This window comes from Thunnus maccoyii, chromosome 5 (genome assembly GCF_910596095.1).
Source record: "Thunnus maccoyii chromosome 5, fThuMac1.1, whole genome shotgun sequence".
Taxonomy (NCBI): domain Eukaryota; kingdom Metazoa; phylum Chordata; class Actinopteri; order Scombriformes; family Scombridae; genus Thunnus; species Thunnus maccoyii.
The window spans coordinates 1,557,241-1,570,559 of record NC_056537.1 but is presented as its reverse complement, the minus strand read 5'-3'; the positions used below and the strand labels follow the sequence as shown (position 1 = coordinate 1,570,559).

General features: G+C 42.1%; 1 protein-coding gene across 3 annotated transcripts in view; it reads right to left on the bottom strand.

The window, feature by feature from the left end:
• Positions 1–13,319, bottom strand: part of LOC121896765 (NACHT, LRR and PYD domains-containing protein 12-like) — a 120,648-nt gene that overhangs the window by 45,434 nt on the left and 61,895 nt on the right. Inside the window, exons 1-3 of one of the 3 annotated variants that reach the window (XM_042410765.1) lie at positions 9,774–9,888; positions 4,472–4,707; positions 2,549–4,334 (exon numbers count right to left, since the gene is read on the bottom strand). The exons of 1 other annotated variant lie outside the window; for it this stretch is intronic. In XM_042410765.1, the coding sequence (XP_042266699.1) occupies positions 2,549–4,334; positions 4,472–4,707; positions 9,774–9,841 (2,090 nt within the window). In that variant the 5' untranslated portion in view covers positions 9,842–9,888. Of the gene's footprint in view, positions 1–2,548; positions 4,335–4,471; positions 4,708–9,773; positions 9,889–13,319 lie in introns of those variants that run through there. One more of the 3 variants, XM_042410764.1, reaches the window with a different exon arrangement.

Here is a 13,319-nt window from a genome sequence, read left to right as displayed (position 1 = left end):
GAGCATCTTATTTCACCACAGTAGTGATGACTGTATATAGTTTGTGTTCAACATTAGATGCACTATGCCACTCACATCTGCCCTGCTATCACTGCAATCACCTCATTCCCCTCACCTGAGCTTCCCGCTCATCTCCCTACACACAATCTATCAGGAGACAGTTTCACCTTTCTCACTGCTGTTATATAGGAGCATGTGTTTAGTTTAAGGAATTGTTATGAGGAAAATGTAATCTGAGACACTACTGCATTTTATTTTATAGGTACATCATCTGTCTCATTGTGTTTTTTGGGTTTTTATTTTTCTGTTTGCTCTGTGTTTCCTTCCTGTGTTCATGTACTCTTCCCCAGCCTGCTTTTCCCTCCTCACTTTCCCTCCACACCTGCCCTGCATCAGCCTCGTTAGTCCTGCCCTGCTCCCTGTGTCTTCACCAGCCAATCAGCTTCTTTCCTGTTCTCATGCTCCACCTGCACCTCATCCCCTCTTCAGTTCAGTTTTATTTAAGTCCTGGTTTTCAGTTCAGTCTTGTTGGATCCTTTGTTCTGTGTTCTGTTCAGTTTTGTTCTGCCTGCACACAGACCAGGATAAAGATTTATTCTTTAAGTTCCTGTTACCTGCAGTCTCCTGTGTTTGGGTCCACCTGCTCTGCTCTTCACAACATACCTGACGCACAGGGATTTTCAGCCTCATAGAAACTGATATTTAATTAAAATGTGTTTTCTGCTGACAGACAGCAGACTCACCTTCCCTCCCTGACTATATCATCCATGGCACAGGATGTCAATTTCCGGGTCACCAGAGGAGAGAGGAGACATGAAATAAGGTCATGAGAAGCACCCATAATATCAGAGTGTCTCCACAAAGTTAAAATGAAATTGTCTTGCTCATAAAACCTGAGCAGCTTCAAACTGAGTCTCTTCAATTATCACCGTGCACTCACAGCAATTAAGTGTTATCAGCAGGAAGAGCTTTGTAGACTTTTTATGCCCTGGGTTTCGCCTCTCAGGCTTCATACAAGCTGGTAGCTGCAGCAGATCACAGATATTACATGTATGTGTCTGTATATAAAATAAACAGACACATTATAGAAAGGTACAGCAGGTACTGTCCACTGGAAAATACTGTTGTCTGTTGTGATGAAATAATGACTCTTTAAACATTTTCAACTAAAACTTGAAACCTGAAGATATTTTGCTGGATTTGTATTAAACCCAAAGAAAACTTGAAGGTGAACAATAAACTGTAAAATCATTATAAATAAACAGAATAACTGTGTTTACTAATGTGAGGTATAAACACACCAACAATAATAAGTTTTTCTTGCTCTCATAGCATTTGTAACATGTGAAGAACATTTGAAGTGAAGCACTATAAGTCAGAGTCGTCATGTTCACATGCACAAACCCTCAGTGGGATAGGTGCTGGATACAAAATCTATTCAACTGGGATCAGGGCCGCTGCTAACCATTGTGAGGCCCTAAGCATAATTGATCGTGGCGTGGCTCTCCTCGCTCCCAGCTCTACACTCCTGTCTGCAATCAGCTCATCAACTCTCCCAGTCTGCTCACCTGCCTCTTAACAGTTCATCAGTTTGCAGTATATCTACCCCAACTCTTCATTTCCTCATCGCCAGATTGTTGTATCTACTCTTCAGTGCTCCTGGACCACCACTCACCTGCCTGCCTGCTCTCCAGCCCACTAGCACCTGCTCCCTTCTGCCAGCCCTTACCGTTCTTCCTCACTCCTCTCAGCCCTCCAATCCGCTGCCTCAACCCACTTCATCCCCACTCCATCCACCTCCATTCCCCTCTTCCCTGGCAATAAAGCCTTCTTTCATTCACCTTCACTCAGGTCTGTGTCTGCGTTTGGGTCCACATTGCAAACCACTTACTTTTTTCTATAGAAGCAAACCCATTTATTTCATTTTCATGTATCAGCGCCAATGTTCATCAAATAAAAACACTCCAACTTGTAAAGTATCAAGTGTGTTGTCAATACTTAGTTGGACGACTGCCGCAACAATTATAAACTGACTGTCTGCTCCTGGAACGTCTGCAGCAGCGGAGTCGCAGCAAAAAGTAGCAGAGTGAGACGTCTGTTCTCTGTCCTGCTGCTGTAAACAAACGTAACGCTAGCTGTTAATGAGCAGCTGCTCTCATGTCTCCCTGGTCTCAGTGCTTGTTTTCAGCAGCAACTCTATCCGGATTGCAGGTGTGTTGCTCCGGTTCTGGTTCTAAGCAGCGGTCGGCTGTACACGGAGAATGACCCGCTGGCAGCAGCCTGAAGCCCGCCATCACTAACTCTTAAATAAAAGATCTAAACTAAACATCTAATATTAAAGATCAAAGTAAGCGCTCTACGGATGAGCATCAATGACGATTATCTTATTTTGTAAAATGTCCGGTGTAACCGGTAACACCGGTGTTGTCACAAGTTTGTTAATCAGTGGGAAAATTTCTTCACCGTGGCGTCATGAGTGTGCATGTGTGAATCTTTACTGTAATACTGATGGCAGCTTTATAATGTTGATAATCACATCTGGACTTACCGAGCCTTTCTGCAGTTCCTCACAGCTGGGATGAGTCTCAGTTTTCCCTCCCTTGATGTGTTGTACTTCTTCAGGTCCAACTCATCCAGAACCTCCTCTGACATCTGCAGCATGTAGGCCAGAGCTGAGCAGTGGATCACAGAGAGTTTCTTCTCTGATCTGTTCTCTGACTTCAGGAACTCTTGGATCTCCTGATGTACTGAGTGGTCGTTCATCTCCATCAGACAGTGAAAGATGTTGATGCTTCTGTCAGGAGAGATATTGGTCTTCTTCTTCTTCAGGTTGTTGATGGCTTTCTGGATGATTTCTGGACTGTTCTCTGTCTGACCCAGCAGGCCTCCTAAGAGACTCTGGTTGGACTTCAGAGAGAGGCCATGAAGGAAGCGCACAAACAGATCCAGGTGACCATTTTTACTTCTGAGAGATTTCTCCATGGCTCTCTTCAGGAAGTCATCCAGAGATGAGTAACTGTGGTATTTTCCCAGGAAGCCATTCAGTACCTTTGTGTTCCTGCTGGTGTAACAGTGGTACATGTAGACTGCAGCCAGAAACTCCTGAACGCTCAGATGAACAAAGCAGTAGACTGTTTTCTGGAAGATCACACTATCTCTTTTGAAGATCTCTGTACAAACTCCTGATAACACTGAGGCCTCTGTGACATCAAGACCACACTTCTTCAGGTCTTCTTGGTAGAACATGATGTTTCCTTTCTCCAGATGTTCAAACGCCAGCCTCCCCAGCTTCAGAAGAAGTTCCCTGTCAGCCTCCGTCAGTTCCTGTGGACTCGTATCATGTCCTTCATCATACTTGTGCTTCTTCCTCTTTGTCTGAACCAGCAGGAAGTGTGAGTACATGTCAGTCAGGGTCTTGGGCAGCTCTCCTCTCTGGTCTGTAGTCAACATGTGCTCCAGAACTGCAGCAGTGATCCAGCAGAAGACTGGGATGAGACACATGATGTGGAGGCTCCTGGATGTCTTGATGTGTGAGATGATTCTGCTGGACAGCTCTTCATCACTGAATCTCCTCCTGAAGTACTCCTCCTTCTGGGCGTCAGTGAAGCCTCGGACTTCTGTTACCCTGTCAACACATGTGGGAGGGATCTGATTGGCTGCTGCAGGTCGGGAAGTTATCCAGACCAGAGCTGAGGGAAGCAGCTTCCCCTTGAAGAGGTTTGTCAACAGCACGTTGACCGATGACTTCTGTGTGACATCAGACACGACCTTCATGTTGTTGAAATCCAGTGAAAGCCTGCTTTCATCCAGGCCGTCAAAGATGAACAAAACTTTCCAGACAGCGAGCTTCTCTGCTGTGACCTTCTGTAATGTTGGATGGAAATCATGGATCAGCATGAGCAGACTGTACTGCTCATCTTTGATGAAGTTCAGCTCTCTGAACGAAAGCAGAATCACCAGACTGACATCTTGGTTTTCCGAGCCCTCTGCCCAGTCCAGAGTGAACTTCTGCACTGAGAAGGTTTTTCCAACGCCAGCGACGCCGTTGGTCAGAACGACTCTGATGTCTTTCTGTTGGTCAGGTAAGACTTTAAAGATGTCGTGACACCTGATTGGAGTGTCATGGAGGGTCTCCATCTTGGAAGCTGCTTCAAGCTGCCTCACCTCATGTTGGGTATTAACGTCTTCACTCTGTCCCTCTGTGATGTAGAGCTCAGTGTAGATCCTGTTGAGGAGGGTTTCACTTCCTGCTTCATCACTTCCTTCAGTCACGCATTCACATCTCCTCCTCAGACTGATCTTATGTTCATCTAAAACCTCCTGCAGACCACTTTCTGCTGAAAGAGAAGAATAAAATGTATAATTAAAAAGAAATATGTCTGACTCTGTTAATTTTCAGTAGGATAGAGGAGGTAGATTCTTGTCCTGTTTTCAGAGATGATGACATCAGCAGACAGATCTTCAGTCTTACTTTGTACAGTGCTGGTCTGACTGTCAGTCTGCAGTCCAGGTCTTGTTCTGGATCTTTCTCCACACTGGGGACAGGAGGAGTTTCCTGATGGAGCAGACTGGTCCCAGTATGAGGTGATGCACTGTCTGCAGAACCAGTGTCCACAGCTGGTAGAGACTGGATCCTTCAGGACGTCCTGACACAAAGAACAGCAGGACAGCCGCTCCTCCACAGAAACACCCCTCCTCTTCCTCTCTCTGTGGACATGAACACATTCTTTATGACACATGACATTAGTGGTGGCCAACCGACAGCTCACAAGTTGATGCAGCTCTTTCCCTCCATGAACAGTCCAGACTGTCAGTATTTGGACATTTACACAGTTTTTTGATCTTCAGGCTCTGAGCTTCAGCACATTCAATTTAAATAAAATAATATATATGACAATTACAAGGGTTCAGAAGTAATTAGACAGACACAACAATGAACCAGCAAAGGCAGAGAGTCTATAAAGGTTCAAAAATTAGCTTTGCAAATGTTTCATGAGGGTTAGGGTTAGGGTTTACCACATTTGTTAGACCACAAGGATTCACACAATAATGTGTTTTGGTCAGTAAGTCAATGTAAACATGACTTTTGTCTGTTAACAAGAAAACTCCACAGGGCTCCTTGAAGCTACTATGAGACTTTAAAAGTCAGGAAAAATAAGCAGGAGGCAACTGAGCAAAACAGAAAAATAACAGACTGCTGCTCTTTTGTCTTGTGTTGTGGTGCTGAACAGAGAGCTCTGCTAAATATCTTCATAATGCATCTTTTCATCTGTGTTTCTCTCTCTCACTGTTTCTGCTATAATCTCTCTCCCTCTGTGTCAGTGTGATACAACAGTTTTACACATTTGACTTTTCCCAAACGTTAAATGTCAGACTCAGTTTCCTCTAATGCAGTGGTCAGTCTGCAGTGATAAATCAGCTGCAGCAGGCTGTTTGTATACATTTCCATTACTTCTTCCCATATTTTGTGTCTTTGAACAGTAACACGTTAAGACACATTCTGTATTGCAGGAGACCAAACACTCAATTTTCTTCCATTTTACCTGCACAAAACCCCGGTGCAGTCCTTTAGTAAATAAGGAGACACAATGTGACTTGTTACTAAATCCTTAGTAAATATCACCCTGGGTTACCTGCTACTACTTTAGATTGTTAGACTGGAAAATCAAATAGCAATAGCAGCCCTGTCTCTGTCTCTGGTTAACATGTTCATGAAGATCTGTTCTAGATTACAGCTGAATGGAAGGTAGTTCATTATTTCTTTCTACTGTGTTTCCTTCATATCTACACTACAACCTTAATGAAACCGTCTCACTGAATCATCTTCAGGTCAGTTTACAGTAGAAACAGTCTCTTACTTTGTGTCTGAGGGTCCAGGTTCATTACTGAAGACTGGAGGAGGACCTTTAGACCAGTCACTCTTCATAGACAGACAGCTGGATATCAGAGACTCTGCTCCGTCCTCCTCTTCCTCCAAATCCTTCATCTTCTGGAGTCTGAGAGGTAAACCAGTAACACTGGAGACACACACACATACACAGTATAATTAACCCAGTCCTTCCTCTCAACTTAGTAGCTTCTTATTAGTTTACATGACTTTAACTACAACCATGTGTGTTTTCCAGCCATCACAAAGATAAACTTTGACTCTGCTTTAAATCCAACAGACTTCAGATAAACATCTGTGTGGTTCTTAACTGTGACTTCTCTCTATTTTAACTGCAGCAGTGTGTTACGTTACATCACTGTGAGGACGCAGAAACCAGGAAAAGAACAAAGAAAACAATGTTTGAAGACGTCAACACTGTGATTTCATATTTTTCTGACACAGTTTAATCAACTAAACAATTAATCAGAAAAATAATCAGCAGATTGATCAATAATGACAGTAATCATTATTAGCAGCCCTGATATTAACACTCACCCTGCCTCAGACTGTTTTCCTTCTTCTGCTCTGTTGACTTTAAAATGGAGTCTGACTGCATACTTTCAACTTTGACGGTTCCTCCCTTCTTCCTTTATACTGGAAGCTGTGTGTGTGTGTGTGTGTGTGTGTGTGTGTGTGTGTGTGTGTGTGTGTGTGTGTGTGTGTGTGACTCCCTCATTGTACTAAAAACAGTTTTCTGGGGGTTTATTCCAGAAAGCAGGTTGAACAAACTCTGAGTCTAATGTAACAGGGTCAGTAAATGACTTTTGCATGTTTTTATTTGTATGATGTTATTTCACTTTGCATGTTGTTGGTTGACACTTTTACTTGTTTTGCTGTGTAACTTTTTTATTCTTGATCATTTGGTGTGTTTTGAATGTGTTTATGTGTGTTTTAAGTATTGATTATTTTGCATGATGAACTGGGCAGTAATGATACTGGGAGAGACACATCTCCAGTCATCCCACTAATTGCAGAATGAGCGACAAGCTGAGGAACCGGAGGACGCGGAACACACGAGCAGACGGCCCGGTTCGGAGAAAGAACCCAGAGACAGAGTCCGGAGCGGTTCGACACGACAGACAGCCACCAGCCAGCGACCCCGGCGTTACCGTGGGACTACATGCAGCAGCCAGTGTCCGCCAACGCAGCTTCACCCGGGTCTGGGTCAGCAGTTGGTCAGCTGTCGCCCAGAAAACTGCGAGTATCCTCCCAGAGAGGCAGACGGGGAGGACTGTAACTGAAGACAGGAGTGTTCGGCCCGCAGTGGGGAACTCTCTACCTGCTCTGGTATCTCTGCTCCTCCGCAGATCCCACGGAGTTGATGTGAGAGGAGGCGGGAACGGGATAGGAGCATCAGAGGCAGAAAAGTGGACACGGGAGGAGTCGCTGGACTGAATTTAGACTTTTTAATGGGTTTTGACATTGCCGTTAAGCAGCATTTGTTTAGATTCATTTTATTACATTTTGGTGTTTTATTCCTTTTAGTGGTCGACTCTTACTATTATATTATTTAATTAGTGGCCTACTGTTTTATCTTCAGTGGTGCCATCCCTTGTATTCATTTTAAAATTGTATTAAAGCTGATTCAATTTCTTCTTTTAGACTCCTGCCTGGTTTTTAACTCTACTCCCCTGATTTTTAGTAACCTGTGATCCTTGTAGAGGTCCAGGGCTCTGAATTAACCCCTAGGTGGCGCTGTCGGTTTTTTCTTACATTACCCTTAAATTGTGTCTGCTGTTTAAAGCTGAGCCTAGCTAACCCTAACCCCACACCAACCCTGAACTCTGAGATGAAACTCGGAGTTTTTGGTTCCAGAACAGCTGATCAGAGTTTGTTCAATCAACTCTGAGTTTGTTCACTCTGAGTTAAACTCGTGCGTGATGAATGAAAACAGCCATCATCAATGGAGCTCCGATACTATGAGTCACCATGGCAACACGTACGCTGTGTGCAGAGCAAGTGGCAACCTCCGGGGCTGATAAATGAAGCCAATGCGGAAGTGCCAAAAACCTGCATTCTATCTAATGGCCATCAGGGGGCGACTCCACTGGCTGCAAAAAGAAGTCTGATTGTATGGAAGTCTACAAGAAAATGACCCTACTTCTCTCTTGATTTATTACCTCAGTAAACTGTTTCCTGATGAGTTTATGGTCTCAATTGCTAGTTTCAAGTCTCCTTCAATACAGCATGATGTTCATTTTGTAAATCATGGCCCCATTTAGAGTAAAATAGACAATAAAGCAGCGTATGCTTTAGGGCATGGCTACATTGTGATTAACAAGTCGCTACCATGGTGACAACGTTGCTTACGTAATGTAACCATTGTGTATGGGCATAGCTGCTGCTATTTCACAACATGTTTTCAGTTCACTGAAGTTAATTGTAACATTGTGGTCGCCGTACATTTTGTTTTAACTGTTTTAGGCCTGTTTTTCACGAGTGAAAATTGGCATCAGCGTTATCACTGTTAACCATAGATTGTAAATGCACTGTGCTAACAGAGCTAGCAGCTAGCGCTATGGTCAGCGCAACCCTCTCATCCAAATACGGTCACTTCTGGCTCCAAAAATCAAACATGGCAACGGCCAAATCCAAGATGGCGACGGTCAAATTGCTACACTCGAGGCTTCAAAACGGCCGTTCGCAAACCAATGGGTGACGTCACAGTGACTACTTCCATATTTTTTACAGTCTATAGTGCAGACGGTGCACATTTATCTTAAAAAAAAAAAGAGCCTGAGTCAGAGCAGGAAAGGTGTCAATAAGTTATCACAATAAAGTTTTATTCAGTGTCGTCCATTGATTCATCTTTTATCAGACTTACATTTCCTTAATGATGATAAAGTGGAATCTGACTGTGTATCAGGCTGCAGCATCATTACATTTCAAATATACAGGCACAGCTGAAGCTGTTGGTACCCTTTCATTTTATGAAAATAATGCACCATTCACCCTGAACTATAGGCAGATTATGAGACAATGGGCCCCTGGACACGGATGCATGAAGGATTCACACAATAATGTGTTTTGGTCAGTAAGTCAATGTAAACATGACTTTTGTTTGTTAACAAGAAAACTCCACAGGGCTCCTTTAAGCTACTATGAGACATTAAAAGTCAGGAAAAATAAGCAGGAGGCAAATGAGCAAAACAGAAAAGTCCACTTGTGAAAAATAACAGACTGCTGCTCTTTAGTCTTGTGTTGTGGTGCTGAACAGAGAGCTCTGCTAAATATCTTCATAATGCATCTTTTCATCTGTGTTTCTCTCTCTCACTGTTTCTGCTATAATCTCTCTCCCTCTGTGTCAGTGTGATACAACAGTTTTACACATTTGACTTTTCCCAAACGTTAAATGTCAGACTCAGTTTCCTCTAATGCAGTGGTCAGTCTGCAGTGATAAATCAGCTGCAGCAGGCTGTTTGTGTACATTTCCATTACTTCCTCCCATATTTTGTGTCTTTGAACAGGAACACGTTAAGACACATTCTGTATTGCAGGAGACCAAACACTCAATTTTCTTCCATTTTACCTGCACAAAACCCCGGTGCATTCCTTTAGTAAATAAGGAGACACAATGTGACTTGTTACTAAATCCTTAGTAAATATCACCCTGGGTTACCTGCTACTACTTTAGATTGTTAGACTGGAAAATCAAATAGCAATAGCAGCCCTGTCTCTGTCTCTGGTTAACATGTACATGAAGATCTGTTCTAGATTACAGCTGAATGGAAGGTAGTTCATTATTTCTTTCTACTGTGTTTTCTTCATATCTACACTACAACCTTAATGAAACCGTCTCACTGAATCATCTTCAGGTCAGTTTACAGTAGAAACAGTCTCTTACTTTGTGTCTGAGGGTCCAGGTTCATTACTGAAGACTGGAGGACGACGTTTAGACCAGTCACTCTTCATAGACAGACAGCTGGATATCAGAGACTCTGCTCCGTCCTCCTCTTCCTCCAAATCCTTCATCTTCGTTACATCACTGTGAGGACGCAGAAACCAGGAAAAGAACAAAGAAAACAACGTTTGAAGACATCAACACTGTGATTTCATATTTTTCTGACACAGTTTAATCAACTAAACAATTCATCAGAAAAATAATCAGCAGATTGATCAATAATGACAGTAATCATTATTAGCAGCCCTGATATTAACACTCACCCTGCCTCAGACTGTTTTCCTCCTTCTGCTCTGTTGACTTTAAAATGGAGTCTGACTGAATACTTTCAACTTTGACAGTTCCTCCCTTCTTCCTTTATACTGCCGTGTGTGTGTGTGTGTGTGTGTGTGTGTGTGTGTGTGTGTGTGTGTGTGTGTGTGTGTGACTCCCTCATTGTACTAAAAACAGTTTTCTGGGGGTTTATTCCAGAAAGCAGGTTGAACAAACTCTGAGTCTAATGTGACAGGGTCAGAAATGCCTTTTGCATGTTTTTATTTGTATGATGTTATTTCACTTTGCATGTTGTTGTTTGACACTTTTACTTGTTTTGCTGTGTAACTTTTTTATTCTTGATCATTTGGTGTGTTTTGAATGTGTTTATGTGTGTTTTAAGTATTGATTATTTTGCATGATGAACTGGGCAGTAATGATACTGGGAGAGACACATCTCCAGTCATCCCACTAATTGCAAAATGAGCGACAAGCTGAGGAATCGGAGGACGCGGAACACACGAGCAGACGGCCCGGTTCGGAGAAAGAACCCATTGACAGAGTCCGGAGCGGTTCGACACGACAGACAGCCACCAGCCAGCGACCCCGGAGTTACCGTGGGACTACATGCAGCAGCCAGTGTCCGCCAACGCAGCTTCACCCGGGTCTGGGTCAGCAGTTGGTCAGCTGTCGCCCAGAAAACCGCGAGTATCCTCCCAGAGAGGCAGACGGGGAGGACTGTAACTGAAGACAGGAGTGTTCGGCCCGCAGTGGGGAACTCTCTACCCGCTCTGGTATCTCTGCTCGTCCGCAGATCCCACGGAGTTGATGTGAGAGGAGGCGGGAACTCGGAGTTAATAAAAGTAGTAAGAGCTTTCTATAAACATTATTGACAAATGACTAATTATCTCCATATATTTGACCATCAGACACTGAGACAGTTTTTGGTAAATAAGCTTTATTGAATAAAATATGACAGATGACAGCGGTGAGTTTACTTATATTTTGTCTGTTTCATGACGTCTTGCCCTGAATTCTTACATATAAAAGCAATGTCAAAGTTGTCCAGCAGATGTCGCCATTTGACCATCAAATGCTTTGAAACTGAAGCATTTTCAACACAACTGCTTCATATTGATTCACTGCTTCAGAAAGCTTCATTTGTCCCATAACTACAGTAAATATTATCAGCTGTACTCACTAGTGTTTGGCAGAGACTCTGCTGTGTGTGAGAAAGTCCTGATGATACAAGTTTATTTTTTCTTCTCAGAGAAACAGGTTTGTCCTGACTGCAGCTCTGTGTGTGTGTGTGTGATGTTGAGAACAATCATCAATAATCATCATCAATAATCACAAAAGATGTGAACATGTTTTTAATTGCTGATAATGAAACAGCTACAGCAGATCAGTTCCAGCTCAGATGAACAGCTGGAGGTCGACTCATTAACCAGATCAAACTAGTTTTCAGTGTCACATTAAAGTGTTGAAAATCAAAATATTCCCTGTCAGCAGTAGAGCCTTTAAACTGGGATTCATTTTCTTCAGTAAAAACTGAGTTTGAAGAATCACTTTGGATGCTGAGAACAGACATTTGGGATTAATCAATACTGAAAATAATTCTTAGTTGCAGCCATGAATCATTTTCAATAACTCTTTACTGAATGACATGATGGACTTTTATACTTCCACTCCACTACATTTCAGAGGGAAATATTGTACTTTCTACTCCACTACATTTATTTGACAGCTTTAGTTACTTTTCAGATGAAGATTTGACACAATGGATAATATAACAAGCTTTTCAAATACAACACATGACTTTTACTGCAGTAAAGGATCTGAGTATTTCTTCCACTGCTGGTAATTAGCTGCTCACCAGCTACACTAGTTCATCAACTATCTACTATGTTAAGTCAAACTTCCAATAAATCTATCAAAGTACTAAAGCACAACATACTTCATTAATAATTACAGCCGGCTAAATGTGAATAAATATGTTTTATCTTCATTAAAAATCTAGCTGAGGCTTTATTTAACAGTTAATTAGCAGATATTTAAGGTGTAATTTTCAGGACATTTTACAGAGAGGAGGGTGTAATTAAATAAACAACCTGATATGCTGATATATCCACTGACACAAAACTACACACTGAAAACTCATTGATTTTATTATTATTCAAATGAAGAACTACATATGAATCTCAGTATATTGACTGCATGCCAACCAAACCATCTTAACACTTTCCCCCATTTCTGTCTGTAAAATGTCCTAAAAATCAAGCTGAGAATGTCTTTGAAATGAGTATAAAGTTAAAATAAAGAAAATCTGCTTCAGTCATCAGTCCACCTCTGTGAGCACATTTGCTTTGTTTTTTGGGAGTTTTACAGCAAACATTCAGACTCTTGATTGTACACTGATACAAAATAAGGAGGAAAATCAACATGAAACAGACGGCTGAGCTTCAGGTCTTCACAGGTTTGTTTGTTTAAACTTCATGTATGAACACAGGCAGGTCTGTTTTATTGGACCCATGAAGACCTCCAGGCTGAGCTGGAATTGTCTCACACACAGACAGACTTCTACATCATTAATCCCAGGTAGTATTTGCTCAGATTAGGACTGCTCGCTGTGTTTTGAGCACCATGAGATGCTACTGGTTCCCTCCTGAGTCAGTTTGAGTCCAGCTCCACGTCAGCAGAGAGGAAACAGAACTGCTGCTGGACAAACAGAAAACAGAAAAACAGCATCTACAGTCTGACAGTCCAGTGCTGAAACTCCACTTTCTGTCCGCTTCATCTCACAGTTCAAATGATTTTCTACAACACTCCAGATGGATCATATCATTTCATATCTACCTCATTTATGTTTTGAATGACAGTATTCATTACAGCTACAATAAGGGCAAAAAATATCCTAATATTAATAATAAAAATATGTTTTCATGCTGATGTGAACAGATCTGCAGAGTAAAGGTTGGACAGACTGACGCTCAGTGAAGAAAATACAACTTCACTCTGAATATTATTATTAAATACCATGACAGATGAATCTAAACATACGTGTATCATTGGTTTAATGCTGCACCATGTAGATTGTATTTTCTATCAAAATGAGTAGCAGCTACAGAGACACTTAACATCAGGCTACAACATGCTCAGAGATGTCCACTGTCGAGGAATAAGAGTCCAAAACTAAACACTACTAAGATTCTCAGTCTTCCATCAACGTGTTTCTGT